General features: G+C 30.8%; 2 protein-coding genes and 1 pseudogene across 3 annotated transcripts; all 3 read right to left on the bottom strand.

Annotated features, from left to right (window-relative positions):
- Window positions 1-141: 141 nt before the first annotated feature.
- LOC104769245 (protein DETOXIFICATION 26-like) lies at window positions 142-3,752 on the bottom strand. Its single transcript, XM_010493408.3, has 9 exons — window positions 3,366-3,752; window positions 2,991-3,278; window positions 1,939-2,192; window positions 1,749-1,835; window positions 1,538-1,594; window positions 1,161-1,399; window positions 976-1,094; window positions 724-813; window positions 142-464 (listed from the first exon to the last, which is right to left on the bottom strand). Exons 1-9 carry the CDS (start codon window positions 3,633-3,635, stop codon window positions 408-410), a joined length of 1,461 nt encoding a protein of 486 aa, XP_010491710.2. The 5' UTR covers window positions 3,636-3,752; the 3' UTR covers window positions 142-407.
- A 1,083-nt stretch (window positions 3,753-4,835) lies between these two features.
- Window positions 4,836-5,792, bottom strand: LOC104769246 (classical arabinogalactan protein 4 pseudogene; annotated as a pseudogene). Its single transcript, XR_015593237.1, has one exon. The product of XR_015593237.1 is annotated as a classical arabinogalactan protein 4 pseudogene (transcript).
- Window positions 5,793-11,279: 5,487 nt separating this feature from the next.
- On the bottom strand, window positions 11,280-13,560 carry LOC104769247 (cyclin-D4-2-like). Its single transcript, XM_010493410.3, has 6 exons — window positions 12,962-13,560; window positions 12,739-12,825; window positions 12,547-12,645; window positions 12,256-12,460; window positions 11,990-12,117; window positions 11,280-11,593 (listed from the first exon to the last, which is right to left on the bottom strand). Exons 1-6 carry the CDS (start codon window positions 13,211-13,213, stop codon window positions 11,441-11,443), a joined length of 924 nt encoding a protein of 307 aa, XP_010491712.1. The 5' UTR covers window positions 13,214-13,560; the 3' UTR covers window positions 11,280-11,440.
- Window positions 13,561-14,403: the final 843 nt, after the last annotated feature.

Raw genomic sequence — 14,403 nt, forward strand, 5'->3', positions numbered from 1 at the left:
TACGTAGGAGCTTAATGATTTAATTTGGATTTTGTCTTGGAATGTGTTTGTGTCATTTTGTTTTTTAATTGTGCTTGAATTCTTATTACATAAAGACAGGGAGAAGTGATTCTGTATGTAAATAACTTCTTATGAAATCTATGAAGCGAAAGTGTGCATAATTCTTCACTTGAAAAAACAAAAACAAATTTGGTCATCGATCCGGTTTGGGTTTAGAAAACCGAACCAAAGATATTACATCGATGTAGTAGTTGCCCATTTCAATCAATTATTAATCATATCATGTGAGATTGAAACGATAGGATATTAACGTTTGTTACTCAGTCTGAGTAACTCAGACAAAGACAATTTAAATTCATTGAAAGTATGCTAGAAAATAATTTTATATTATAATCAAAATACCAACTTCAGTTTCTTGCGTCAGGTACTGACCATTTTTGAATGCGCATACTTGCTTTATATGCCTGCAATGTTTAAACACACTGTGGTTAGTCACTTCATTGCCCCCACCCCCGTTATGGCCATATACAATCCCTCTAGATCAACAAGAGGTAAACCAAACAAAATCGTAGCCTTGACCCTTGACAGTAAAAAAAAGAAAAAAACTTAAAATTATAACGTCTTACAAGAATAATATTTCATATTCATAGGCTTTTTTGTTGTTCAAAATTACTATGAGTTAAAATGAAAAAGATATTTTGTAGTATTAATTCTTCTTGTTACCTCATGATCCCAGTCGCATCTTGTAGTGATGATTATTAATACCAACGTTTGAACTGCGGTTCCTCCAAATATCATACCGGCCCATATTCCCTATCATCATCACAAATGCATATTCAACTCCACAAATATTAAATATCAAAACAAAAAAAAAAATTTGTCGACATAAAAAAATTTGCCGACGTTTGATATAAAGTAGTAGTATGTAATTTAATTTTGAGGTAAATAAAAATAAATGGAGAAAACGTGGCAAACCTTGACTCCAAATTTAAAAACCCAGTCCATAGTAAGCCCAAACGGAAGCCCGATAAGGTAGTAACATCCCAGATTTATATATGCCACATAAGATTGCCAACCCGAACCAACCGCAACACCTAAATCAAATCAAAATGTCAACACTACTTCTGTTGACCCGGTTTATGAAAATAATTGAGGCGTACCGGAAAGAACTGGTTGCACACTGTTGAGAAGAATAGTGAAGGCTAAGAGACCAGAAAGGTTATCAACTGCGTTTATGACATCTTCACTTGAAGAAAAGAACGAACCGATTTGGCCGTGGAATATTACTACCAACACAGTGAGGACTAATCCGATTATCAACGATAGTGCGATGGACACGATCGTTGCAAATCTTGCTCCTTTCCCATTGCCAGCTCCTAGTTCGTTTGCCACTCGAATTCTGTAAACACAATAACTATTTATTTGTACCTATATTAATTCTTCTAAAGATATTATTTATGCGCATATAATCCCAAGTTTAGTTATGAACTTGTAATTATGATAATGTATTGGTGAACATGGTAATCTTAAAAGTTACCCGGTTCCCGCAAAGAATGCAAGTGGAATCATCAGCTCCCAACTATTTATCGACATGCTAAAAAAAAAAGAAGTTCAGTACGTACGTTAACAACTAGTTTATAATGTATATTTATTCGGTAGAAACAGTAAACTTCCCAACAAACTAATTAAAAGCACAAACAAGAACAATATTGATGGTTATAAGAACAAAAAAAAGAAAAATAACGTACCATATAGATAAGGAGTCCACCGCAATTTTAGCATTTACTCGGTTTCCGGTCATCAAGATTAGTATTTTATAGTACCAATTCTCTAAGCTATATCGGATAAAAAGTGTTGTAAGAACTTGTTTCCGATTCAAATATATAAAAAAAAAAAATTGTGAAACAAATTAATGGGATTTTGTTTGACGAATGGTACCAAAGCATGATTCCGGAAGAGATAGAAAGTTTTGTGAATTCCAAAAGTCCGGTGAAAGCTTCGGAGGAGAAGCCAGTCCAAGTGAGTGTACAACCGCCACGCGTGCTGTACACAAATAAGATGATGTTGTTCAGCCACCATGGCACGTTCACACTAGCCATGGTCCCTACGATCCCGAGTTCATAGCTATACACGAAGAACCAGCACACGAGAATATGAGCCGCAAGTGATACTCCAGCTGAGATTGCAACCACCTACTCAGACATAATGAAAATGAGCAATCAAACGCATTTAGTTTTTATAGTACGTACTAGCTTCAGACAATATAATTCTTTTTTTTTTTTTTTTTTTTTTTTTAACATCTGACACTTCATTAGATAGTAAATAGTTGTTAAAAAAAAAGAATTATATTGTCTGAAGCTAGTACAAGCTGTTAACCAACCAATTTGGTGGTACTTTATATAATTCATACAAGGAATGAATAACACAAGCTTGTCGTGAGATTTTATCCGCTGCAGTGTTTTTTTCTCGATTGATGTGGTCTAAGGACGATTCTGGGAGTTTTGCTATCCAATGGCGAGAAGATAATTCTTATTTGTTATTTTTATCTTTTTGTAATTTTTCATTGTTACTAGTTTTTTTCTATAAATCACAATGTTTTATGGGTTTCTAAGGTTAGACGTTAACGTTTACGTTTCGATTAATAAAGATTTTATAGAGATCGATTCGATCTATATTTTCCCTTTATTTTCGGTACAATCAATCTTCACAAAGATCATAAAAACGTAGTTTCGTTCTCACGTTTCATTCGTTTTTTTTTTTTTTTTTTTTATTCATGCAAAAAGTCAATAGATCTAATAAGTGAGAAACCTAAATAAATTTTTATGGCATTCCGAAAATCAATAGACTACCAATCTTCAAATAAAGGTTTTCACTCTACATTAAGCGGAGCTTTGTGTTTGGAACTAATATCAGTGTGGCCCACATGATTATTTTTCAAAGTTATTTAATAATCAAAGACCACAATCTACGACCAAGTAGTAGTAACATACCTTGTTCTTGCGCTGACATTGTAGGAATCTGTTGAGAGGGAAAAAGAAGGCAAAGGCGAAGTGAACGGGGATGACATAAAGGGCAGTGGTCCCTGTTAGCTCGGCAATATCGTCACTCTGACCAATAAACTTAAGAATCGGCGTGGCGAACACGTACATAGGAAGAAGTAAGATGCAACATAAGAAAAGAATGATCCAATATCGCTGCATATATATTCCCAACATATAATATTTCTTCGCTCCAAACGCCTGACCGCATAATGTCTCCATCGCACTCGCCATCCCAAGCTGCATAAACATTTTTTTCTCACAGATATTATATTAGAGTACAATACAATTAATTCACCCCGAAAATGTAATTTAGTGTGCACATACGAGTAAACCATAGTTGACGCCGAGTGTGAAGATGTTAATAATGGAGATGGCAGCGAGTTCAAGATCACCGAGATGGCCACCGAAGGCTTGAGTAATGATGACGATCGAGTAAGTAGCGAGTCCGGTAAATATGGACGGTCCGACAATATGCCATAGCTTCTTAGTCTCTGTCCATATTTCTCTCGTCACTCCTCCACCTTCCTCTGCTGCATTCAAGAGAGAAACAGTTGCTTCTTCTATTGCTTTTGATCCGGCGTCTTTCTTTTCCATCGCGGATCGTCTTTTTTTTTTTTTAAGAGAAAGGATGACTCTTAAATATGATAATATGGGAGTTGCTAGCTCGAAATGTGAATCACTTCCGAAGTATTCGAGTTGAATTATAGTCTTTTTCTTGATAGCGGGTAAGTAAGTAAGCAATAAATATTGTTTTAGTATCCTGTGGTCCCCCCTTTCATTCAAGTCTTCTATATATATATTCAATTTCTCTAACCAAACTATCCATGGTTTTATTTTATGTAGGACACTGTGATGTCATGGCTTACAGCCTTACACAATAGTACTATATAACTTGGTTTTCTATTTACATGCATACTAGGTAACGACTACAATACAAATTTGTAATTATGCTTTGAGGGAAAAAATCATTTGTGGTTGTTGTTGGAACAAGAAGCTATTGCTCAGGCTGAGACCAAAATAAATATGAATAAAATAAAACAAAACAACTAAATAAATGACAAGGAAAGATAGTAGTGCCAGTGACTATGTTTGGTTGGAAATCAATGCGATCAACTTTTTTAGGTAAATGATTTGGTAATTTTCATTACAGACAGACAATTCGGAATTGAAAATAATCTTAGGAGATTATCACTTAGAGATTGAATGATAATAAATCATGTGGTTGAATTAAGATGTTAAAACGTAATGTTTGTTAATCACCATAAGAAAGGAAACAGTTCACAATTTGCAAAACCAAATACAGGAGATGAGTTTCTTCTTGTAATGGAATGCTAATGAATTAGTGTTCTCTGCCAAACGTTCACAACGTTAACACATAACAACAAGGAACCTAAAACATTAACCAAAACAAAAAGTGTGCGCCAACACAACTGGGCCGGACTTAGTTGGTCATATCGAACTAATGGGCTTTTTGTAATGTTGTTATCCGGAGGCTGCAGTTTTAGCGTGTTTTATTTTTACTGAAAATGCCTTTTCAATATTTGTTCATTTGACAGACAGATAATTAATTAATTACGTCAACTTAATGATTTCGATCGATCTTAAGCAACACCATGAGTTTTCTTATTATAATTCCTGATCCTAAACGATATTTTTTACGTTTTTTTCGGACTAGACAGGAAATTGATCTGTGGAACTTTGTTTAAACGAAAGAATAATAAAATTATTTAAGCATTTGGATATACACATAAACAGATTCCACCTCTAACATATTAACGTATAGATCACATAATATATGAAACCCCCCTTTCCATTCCAATGGTAAATTACACGTGTCAACATTCCACTAGTATCCACCAAGATAATAATTACTTTTTCCACGTTCCGACATACCCGAAAGCATAATAATAAAAAATTGTAACGATGAAAAATAGTGAAATACGAAAATATAAATCAAATTCTCACATAACACCAAAGATTTGAAATAATTGAGGGAAAATGTAAAAAAAAAAAAAAGAACGAACGAAGAAGTTATCAAGCCAAAACGGCGGCGTACATAATAGCGGCGAAGGCGGTTCCGGCGAAGAAAGCCTTGTTGGAGAAACCGGCGCTTGGGGCAGCTGCTTCATCTGAAGGTCCTGGAGCATTGCTTGGGCTCACGGAGGGACCTTCTGGTGCTGGTGGAGAGGCGGAGGGAACATCAGCAGGAGAAGGAGCAGCTGATGGTGGGGTAGTGGCAGGGGCTGGGGTTGCGGCAGGTGGTGTAGTGGTGGTTGGGGCTGGGGCAGCGGCTGGTGGTGGGGTGGCCATTGGAGGAGGAGTTGCAACTGGAGGAGGAGTTGCGGGAGGAGGAGTGGCGGCCGGTGGTGGAGGAGTGGCGGTGGGAGTAGGAGCAGGGGCTTGAGCGAGTGCTGAAGTGGCGAATAGAGCCAACATCAAGAAAACTTGGACGATCTTGGAACCCATATCTCTCTCTTTCTTTCTCTTGAGAATGCTTCTTCTTCTTTAGGTTTCAAGACTCAAGAGTGAGAGAGATTATGAGAGTACAGAGAGTTGTGAAGGTGAGGAGAAATGGAAGAGATGTATAAAAAGGACCAAATTTTACATAATTATTTCGATTTAATTAAGCAAGATTCCTAAAAATCTTTTTTATTATACTTATTATTAATTAAAGTATTTTATTTGCAGACTAACATGCAAACGCATAATTGGAACATGGGGTTTGCCTATCTTTCTACTCTCCGAGGCCGAAGCATTAATATGTATTTGAAAATTCTCTAGTTATTAATATAATTGGATAGTATTAGTTACTAATTAGACTATGTTTATGATGCTTAATAAGCGTATATTACATACTGTTAAGGTAAAATTGTTTTACATATGGAAAGTTAAAACATCGAAATTTAGGCGGATTAACATCTTAGTATTGTATTGACTTTCCTTAATATACAATCCACAATCATGAATTAACGTTAGCATAAGAGAAATTAATCATGATTAGGTGAATAAATTTTGGACTTATCGACCTGTGATTGGATGGTGAATATAATTGGAGAGAGAATCCGATATTTGTAATGATAATATATAAAATGTTATTTTTTTTGGGTGGGAATATAGAAAATGTTATACAGTATGTTAGGCAAAGCAAAACTAAGTCTATGAGACATAGCAAATGTGGGGAGACAGCTAACATGTTTGGTTCAAGAACCAAAAGAGTTGCAACTTCGCATGTCTTTCTGTCTACTTGATCCAACTGTTATTTTAATTCGATATGACCCTTCTATTTTCTTCTAATGTACTGTTTTATATTTTTTTTAGGGCAAAAATATTGGTAGAATAGTAAAGAAATGTGAAACAAATTGTGATAATCATTAAACCCATGTGCCTGACCCTGTGATAGATCATTGGATTAGTGTTTGTGATTATATATTATTGGTGTTGTTACCGTTGTACATTTGCTAATATACCCGTTGGAAAGAGCTGTCAGTGCATTTAAATTATAAATATAAGATAACAAGAAAAATATGTATATAAAACAAGACTTTGTTGATAGCCTGTAAAGGCTATGTCGACAGTGATTCAGAAGGTATAAGGTAAGGTGTCCTTTTTAAAAAGTTTTGTTATATCTCGATCGAATGTTTAATTAGTGAATCATAGGTGGCATTTTTATGGCTAATTGATGTGATATAACATCTATTATTTCTCAAAACAATAGTATAACCACACAAAAAAATCGAATTAGCTAAAATGTTATTATTACACCAAAACAGTCCTTTTTAAGATACACAAATTGATATAAGTCACTACTATATTTTTTAAAAATTTGTTGTTTGATGTAAAAGAAATTTCGTATTTTTAAATAAATAGTAGAGAAACCAATGTGATTATGAGCTGATGATTTTCATCAAAGAAAAATCAAAGTGTCAACGAATGTAAAATTCATAATGCTCCTGTATCCCCAAACAACGTACAAGACGATTTCATTGTGTTTATCATCAGGTAGGTTACCCCTTTGTCCAAAACAAAATCATCAGGTTACACCCAAATAATCATAATATCAGGTTAATATTGGTTTAGGACTAAACCAACCTCTGGTTCTCGTCATTTTTTTCAATAATACAATTACGAGGCTTTAAGTTTAAAACCAACTCATTAAACAGAGGGACCATGCACAATTTTTCTCAGTGGGGTTTTAATCTAGTTGACTATTGTAGATTATAGAACACCCAACTTTAAAATTGAAAAATAAGTGTTTCGGAGATATTATACATATTTTGAACTTTGACTCGAAATCTCTTGGTTATAAAAGAAACAGAAAATAAAGATTTTTAAATTTTTTGTTCAAATTGTCAAAATTTAAATCCGGATAATAATAACACTATCCACACGAATTATAAAACTTACATGTGCCAATAATCATATATATAAAAGTAGAGTTCCAGTCTTTCCTTATTGGTCCACTTGGCAATACAATTTTAACAAAAAAATATATATTAATACACAAATTTAAAAACAATTAATTTTCATATTTAACTCACATAATATAAAACTGAAATCCTTATAGTTTCTCCCTATAAATTATGCATTAACTTTATTTCTCCACTAAGTTGTATTAATCAATTGTATTAAAACAAAACAATAAATTAGAATTGTAACTCTCATTTTTCTAAATATAATTTTTCATCATTTCTCTTCCTATAAATACTCATTATCTTATTCTCTTAGTCTATCACTCTTTCATTCTCTCATCTTCTTCCACTACTCTCAAATCTCTTTTTTGTTTTGTTTTGTTTTATTTTGTATCTTTTTTGTTATTGTTGTTGTATGGGTTATAAAAAATCAAATCAAATATCATTGTAAAAGCTTAGTTTTAGAGTTTGTATGATATGTATATCTTATATATTTATTTTAATCTTTTAAAATGTTTATCTCTATTTTCTATTTTATATTAACATCTTATAAATCATTATTTTCATACTTCCTTACAATATTTACCACACAATAATATCATAAAGTTGAAATGATCCATATGTAATTATCTATTATGTCTCTGGTTATCTCACATATTCATGTATTATTTTTAATAATTTATAAAAATCAATATAATATTTAAAGATCAATATAATTATCCATTTATCAATTTATAAAGACTATTTTGTTTTGTGATCCAATTGATAAATCTGTAGAGATCAATATAATATATCTATTTTTTATGATTGTTGAGGTTTTTGAAAACAAAAAGAACATAATTAAACAATTGGTTTTTTGTGTCTTTAATCAAAATAAAAAATGATCCAAAAACAAAACATATTCAACTGGACCTTAAATATAAAAATAAAATATAATTTTAAAAATATCATTTCACTAAATTCTCTAAAGATGAAACCATTAGTATGAAATCTAGCATTATAAATTAAATTGATGAGTGAAAACCAAAAAAATATAAGTCATCCTTGGGATTTTAAAAATTATTGAGATTGAAGAATTCATATAATTTTATAAGAAAACTAATTTAGTTTGTCACTTAAAAAGTAATATTTTTTATTTTGAAATATTATGTGTAAGTGTTGAGTTTATATCAACAAACAACCAAATTATGTGAATTTTGATTCAGTCACTTGGTATTCCTTTTATTTTAGGTTATAAAAAATTAAAATATTTATTTATAATTAAAGACATGTAACTCCATTTAACTCAAATGTAACTCCTATCCAATAATTGTACATTAATTCATTCCTCCTACTAACTTATTATCTTTCAAGAGAAATTATTTCTGGTTAAATTTTAATATTTTTTATTTATTTTGGTTGGCTAAACTTATATTCATATTTTGGTTAGCTGAATTAATATATTTCTCATGTAAAATTATTGTTTATAATATATTTCTCATTTCAAAGTTTAAAGCAATATATCATATATATAAAAGAAAGGTTTTGGTCTCTCCTTATTGGTTGATTTTCATTTAATGTTTTCTAATTTTTTTTTATTTGCTTTCTAATTGCTTTAAACAATATTTAAGATCCAGTAAACACAATAAATTTATCTCACACATTAAAATAAAATTATAACTGAAAATAAAATAAATTATGCATTAATCATATTCTACCACTCAATTTTATTCAAACACAACAAATTATTATTGTAACTCCATAGTTCTAAATGTAACTTCCATCATTTCTTATCATATAAATAAGCATTCCCTCAATCTATCATTCTCTCATATTGACATTCTTTTACTATCTCATTTTCACATTCTCTTATTCTCTTCTACAATACCTCAAATCATTTTTCGTTTTTTTTGTTATTTTTGATTTCTTATTTTTGTTGTATGGGTTGTAAAAAAAAATGAAATATCATTGTAAATTGTTAATGCTAAATTTTAATATAGAGACTACATGATATATATTTTACATTGTTCTTATTTTAAAAGATTTATCTCCTTTATCTAATTTGGATTATTATCTTATAAGTAATCATTCTCTCTTCCTCTCCCACCAATATCAAATGTTGTTATATCTCATATGTGTTGTAAGAGTTTGATTCTATTTTTTAATTTAGAAAGTATTATATATATATAGATATTACATTGTTCTATTTTTTAAAGATTCATCTCCATTATCTAATTTGGATTACCATCTTATAGTAAACATTCTCTCCTCCTCTCCTACCAATATCAAATGTTGTTATATCTCATATGTGTTGTAACTTGTAAGAGTTTGATTCTATATTTTAATGTAGAAAGTATTATATATATTTAACATTGTTTTCAATTTTTATTTTATTTATATAAAAAAATATTTCTTTTATATTTCTTGCCTTTCAAATCTATTCATATTTATTTTTAAATTTGCATAGTTAAATTTAAATTCACATATGTTGGTTTTAACAAAACAATCAACTTTATTTGAGAATTAGATGTTCCTATTCATTTTTAAACGATCAATGTGTAACATATAAGCATTTTGTCTTGCAATCACAAGTTCCATTTCCATTGCTTAACTTCATGGTTAAACTATAATATATGTTGTCCTATTTGTAGGAATAACAACATACTTATTTATTTAAAAGAGCAGATGATTAAACGAAATAAATATTTCTCCAAATTTTATAATTCAATCAGTGAGTGTACTTATTACTTTGAAAAACTTTTACATTGAAGTTCATAAAATCATATAAGAAAACTAAAATACTATATCACTTCAAATTTGGAAGGAAACACTTGGTATTCCTTTTAAAAAAAGTCAAGACACATATAAAAATTTATTAATATTTAACTCACTTTAAAGACATTAAAGGTCATTTAACTCAAAAATAACTTCTATCCAATAATTTCATACAATCCTCCCATAAATAAAAATATATATATATATGTTCAAGATTGTATTTAAATATTACATAATTTTTTAGTTAGCTAAATTTATAGTCACATATATACAATATATATACATAAGAATTTATATTACTTATTAACACCATAATTCGACCAATTATTTGCTTAACTCAATATTGGTTTCAAAGCCAACTAAAGAAACACAGAAACGATCTTATTGATATTAGACCAAAACATGGGCATACAAACATAATCACTTACACGGAAGATATTTAAAAAAAATAACTTATTATTACAACATCAACGTATGAAGGGTTTACATAAGCAGTTAATTAAAAAATCTATAATACAATAAATGTATTGGAAACAATATCAGTCAATGATAAGATTGGATCCTCAAAAGCAAGAAACAACAACTTCATAATTCATAAAAAATAAACGCCACAATTATACACATCTGAACGAAATGGTATAAATATATAGTGTATAAATAAAAGTGACGGAAAAACCCGTATATGCCTAATTAAAACGAAATAATACAAAAAAAATGAAAAAGATATAAAAAAATAAGAAAATACCAACTACACCACAACCCACGCGTTGCGTGGAGAAGCACCTAGTGTTAGAAAAATAAAGTAGTAGCGTGGGGAAGCACCTAGTGTTAGAAAAATAAAGTAGTAGTCCTCGCCCAAACAGATAGAAGAATCTAGTAAAATAAACATAGAACTGGGCTCATGGGCTAGAATTTAAAGCCCATTAACTACAAACTTTTTTGAAAGGTCTTTGTTTGCCGTACGAAAGTCAACTCTCTATCTCAACCGTGTCAGTTTTTTTCCCTGGCTCTTATATTTGGCGGGAACTAAATAATAAATAGTCTGACCACACTTATAAACATAACCATTTTACCATTTAACAAAGAAAATACTGTTCATATTTATTTCTCTTATTGAAAAATAAAATCTGCAATTTTTTTCTGACTTTTTTGTTTTTTATTTTTCTTTTATCGATGAAAAATTTAATTAAAACATTTTAAAAAGATAGAAAAACAGGAAAAAAAAGAGAGGAGAAATTAGGAAAGAGAAGTGAGGGAGGAAGAAACAGAAGAAGTAGAAAGAGAAGGAGAATAGAGAGTCTTGAATGGTAAGACTACATTATTAGGGGTTTGTGAACATGAAGTTGACACATCTCTTTCTATCATTTCACCAATCTTCTTCACTCTCTCCTGCATATACACACACACACACTAACTCACTCAGATACAAAAACAAAACTGAAACAAAGATATCAAAACAGACAAAGCTTGAGCCCTTTTTTTTGGTCCCTTTGAGGACCCAAGTAAGTCATCTAGTTTGATTGTAATCAGATTCTGAAGTGAGAAAAACAAAACAAAAATAACATTTTTACCAACATGTGAATGTGTCACGAGACTTCAAAGTTGAAAAGCCTATAATTGAGTTGGTCTTTTTTCTTTTGTTGGGTCTAGTTTTGGGGTATTCAAACAGAGGACATAAATAGACAACGTGCATTAACGTATGCATTTATCTATGTATATGTATGACACAGAATGACTGAAACACCAATTTTGTAAATGAAAGAGACTTTTGGTGACTTTACTTACCATTTCAAGGTGTGAGAAGAAAGAAGTGAAGGAGAATTTGTCAAACTGTAATGTGTTATGTTCTCCAGAAACAGAAAGAGCAACTGCAGCAGCAATCTCTGAAGCTCTATACTCCAAGAAGTCAATACCTGCCAACACACATCACATTATATTCACAACTACCATCAATCATTTTCAACACAAAAGTCCACAAAGCCCCATACTCCATAAGCAAAACTGAGGTTTAAAAAAACTAAATTCCAATGAAAAAAGGATAAACCTTTCACCTTTGGTTGTGTTGGCTATCACTTGTAGTGATCTGGACAACAATCTGCTAGGTGGTTCTTGATCATATCCATTGATCTTACTCAGGAAGTATCTAATGTAAGAGCACGGCGTCACTGCTCTTAACCTCCATCTCAATACGCTCAACATCAAAAGTTCCATTCTTTGGATTGATTTAGGCTCAAACACAAACAGGGGATCTCCAACCTATCAATGTTATCATCATTACCAAAATGTTAACTTTTGTTATAAAACTACAAACTAGTGACATGACAAGGGGAGATTAACAGAACCTGCAGATGTATTAACTCTGGAACAATGGTTTCCTCTATTTTGGCTGCCAATGACAAACAAGCCACAGCTAACAGCTGTACTGTCCAAGCTTTTCCACTCTGCAGAAGAATCATAAAACCATTTCAATCGACAACCAAAGGGACTATAAAATCTTAAAGCCAGGGATGATGATGAGTTTATATCTGACTTACAGGCAAGTCATGAACAGATAAGAAACGATCCAAGTAGTTAACTGCTAGACATATACACAATGGTCCAAACTTAAGCTCCTCACAAGCCTGTAAATAATCAAAAGACATAATATTTTTAGATCAAACATAAGGCAAAAGTCATGTCTTTTTCAGATCACATTATTTATTGACTTGGTAAGAATTGAGTCAACAGAAGAAGAGGAAGAAAAAATAAATTTCTGACCTTCCAAATCCAGTCAAGGGCTTGACTTCTGACAGTCAAATCCAAATCACCAGTTCTGAGTCTGTTGAGGTAATCATCTCTCGGAGAGTGTTGTCTCTGTTTCTCAATCATCTCTAGAATGATCTCTTCGCTCTCCGGAGGGAAACCCATCTGAAAAATCGAGCTTGTGTCGACAAAATTGCTCTTCTTCTCATCATCAAAATTGATGGTCTCTGAAGAGAGGAGGAAATTTGGTTCTACAAATTCTGCCATTAACAATAGCGTCAAAAATTGTTGCTTTTTCGATCTATACAAATTTTACTGTTACAGGATTTGGAGGAACAAACACAAAAAAAAAAAAAAGAATCGTTTTTATAGTATAGAGATTGAACTGAAGAAAAAGATTTTGGTCTCTGTTTTTTATGGATTTTTTTTTTGTTTTGTTTTGTTTTTGCTGTTGGTAGAATTTGCTTTGGGGTCAAAAATAAATAAAGAAAGAGAGAAGAGCTTTTAATATTTGAGGAAGAGATGAAAAATGTGATTTTTTTTGTTTTGTTTTGGTAGGAGAGGAAATGTGAACAAAAGATGAAAATATGAGAAAATTCAAATCATTTATCATCAAGGAAATAAATATTCTGTTCATAAGTAAACTAATTAGGAAAATTTTTATGTGATTTGGGTCAATGGTTGATCTTTATTTCTTATAAATTTGAGTCTTTAAAATAATTTTTTATAACAACTAAGATATTCGTTCTTTTATAGTCTGCAAATGCGACGAACCATATGCGTTTCTAAATTAAGATTTTTTAATGAGTCTTGGGTTACTTCTTGATAAAATTTATGTTTTTTTGTTTTATGTAATGATTATTGCCAATTAAACTTTTTATTTCTTATAATTTGAGTTTTTGAGATTATTTTGTATAACAACCAAGATATTCGTTCTTTTATAGTCAGAAAATACGACGAACCATATGCATTTTCTAAATTAAGATTTTTTAAATGAGTTTTGGATTACTCGTCGATACATTTTATGTTTTTGTTTTATGTAATGATTATTGCCAATTAAATTTTTTATTTCTTATAATTTGAGTTTTTGAGATTATTTTGTATAACAACTAAGATATTCGTTCTTTTATAGTCAGAAAATACGACGAACCATATGCGTTTTCTAAATTAAGATTTTTTAAATGAGTTTTGGATTACTCGTCGATACATTTTATGTTTTTGTTTTATGTAATGACTATTGCCAATTAAACTTTTTATTTCTTATAATTTGAGTTTTTGAGATTATTTTGTATAACAGCTAAGATATTCGTTCTTTTATAGTCAGAAAATACGACGAACCATATGCGTTTTCTAAATTAAGATTTTTTAAATGAGTTTTGGATTACTCGTCGATAAATTTTATGTTTTTGTTTTATGTAATGATTATTGCCAATTAAACTTTTCATTTCTTATAATTT

The sequence above is a fragment of the Camelina sativa genome, chromosome 20, assembly GCF_030686135.1.
Source record: "Camelina sativa cultivar CO46 ecotype springtype chromosome 20, ASM3068613v1".
NCBI lineage: Eukaryota > Viridiplantae > Streptophyta > Magnoliopsida > Brassicales > Brassicaceae > Camelina > Camelina sativa.

What these genes read in the sequence shown, in the direction of transcription:
- LOC104769247 (XM_010493410.3), bottom strand. Translation starts at nt 13,213, where the DNA reads ATGGCAGAATTTGTAGAACCAAATTTCCTCCTCTCTTCAGAGACCATC. An exon ending in CAGAGTTAATACATCTGCAG is followed by an intron (nt 12,461 to 12,546) that starts GTTCTGTTAATC and finishes TAACATTGATAG; the next exon opens with GTTGGAGATCCCCTGTTTGT. An exon ending in TCTTCTCACACCTTGAAATG is followed by an intron (nt 11,594 to 11,989) that starts GTAAGTAAAGTC and finishes GTGTATATGCAG; the next exon opens with GAGAGAGTGAAGAAGATTGG.
- LOC104769245 (XM_010493408.3), bottom strand. Translation starts at nt 3,635, where the DNA reads ATGGAAAAGAAAGACGCCGGATCAAAAGCAATAGAAGAAGCAACTGTT. An exon ending in TCTTCCGGAATCATGCTTTG is followed by an intron (nt 1,836 to 1,938) that starts GTACCATTCGTC and finishes TATCCGATATAG; the next exon opens with CTTAGAGAATTGGTACTATA. An exon ending in TGTGCAACCAGTTCTTTCCG is followed by an intron (nt 1,095 to 1,160) that starts GTACGCCTCAAT and finishes GATTTGATTTAG; the next exon opens with GTGTTGCGGTTGGTTCGGGT.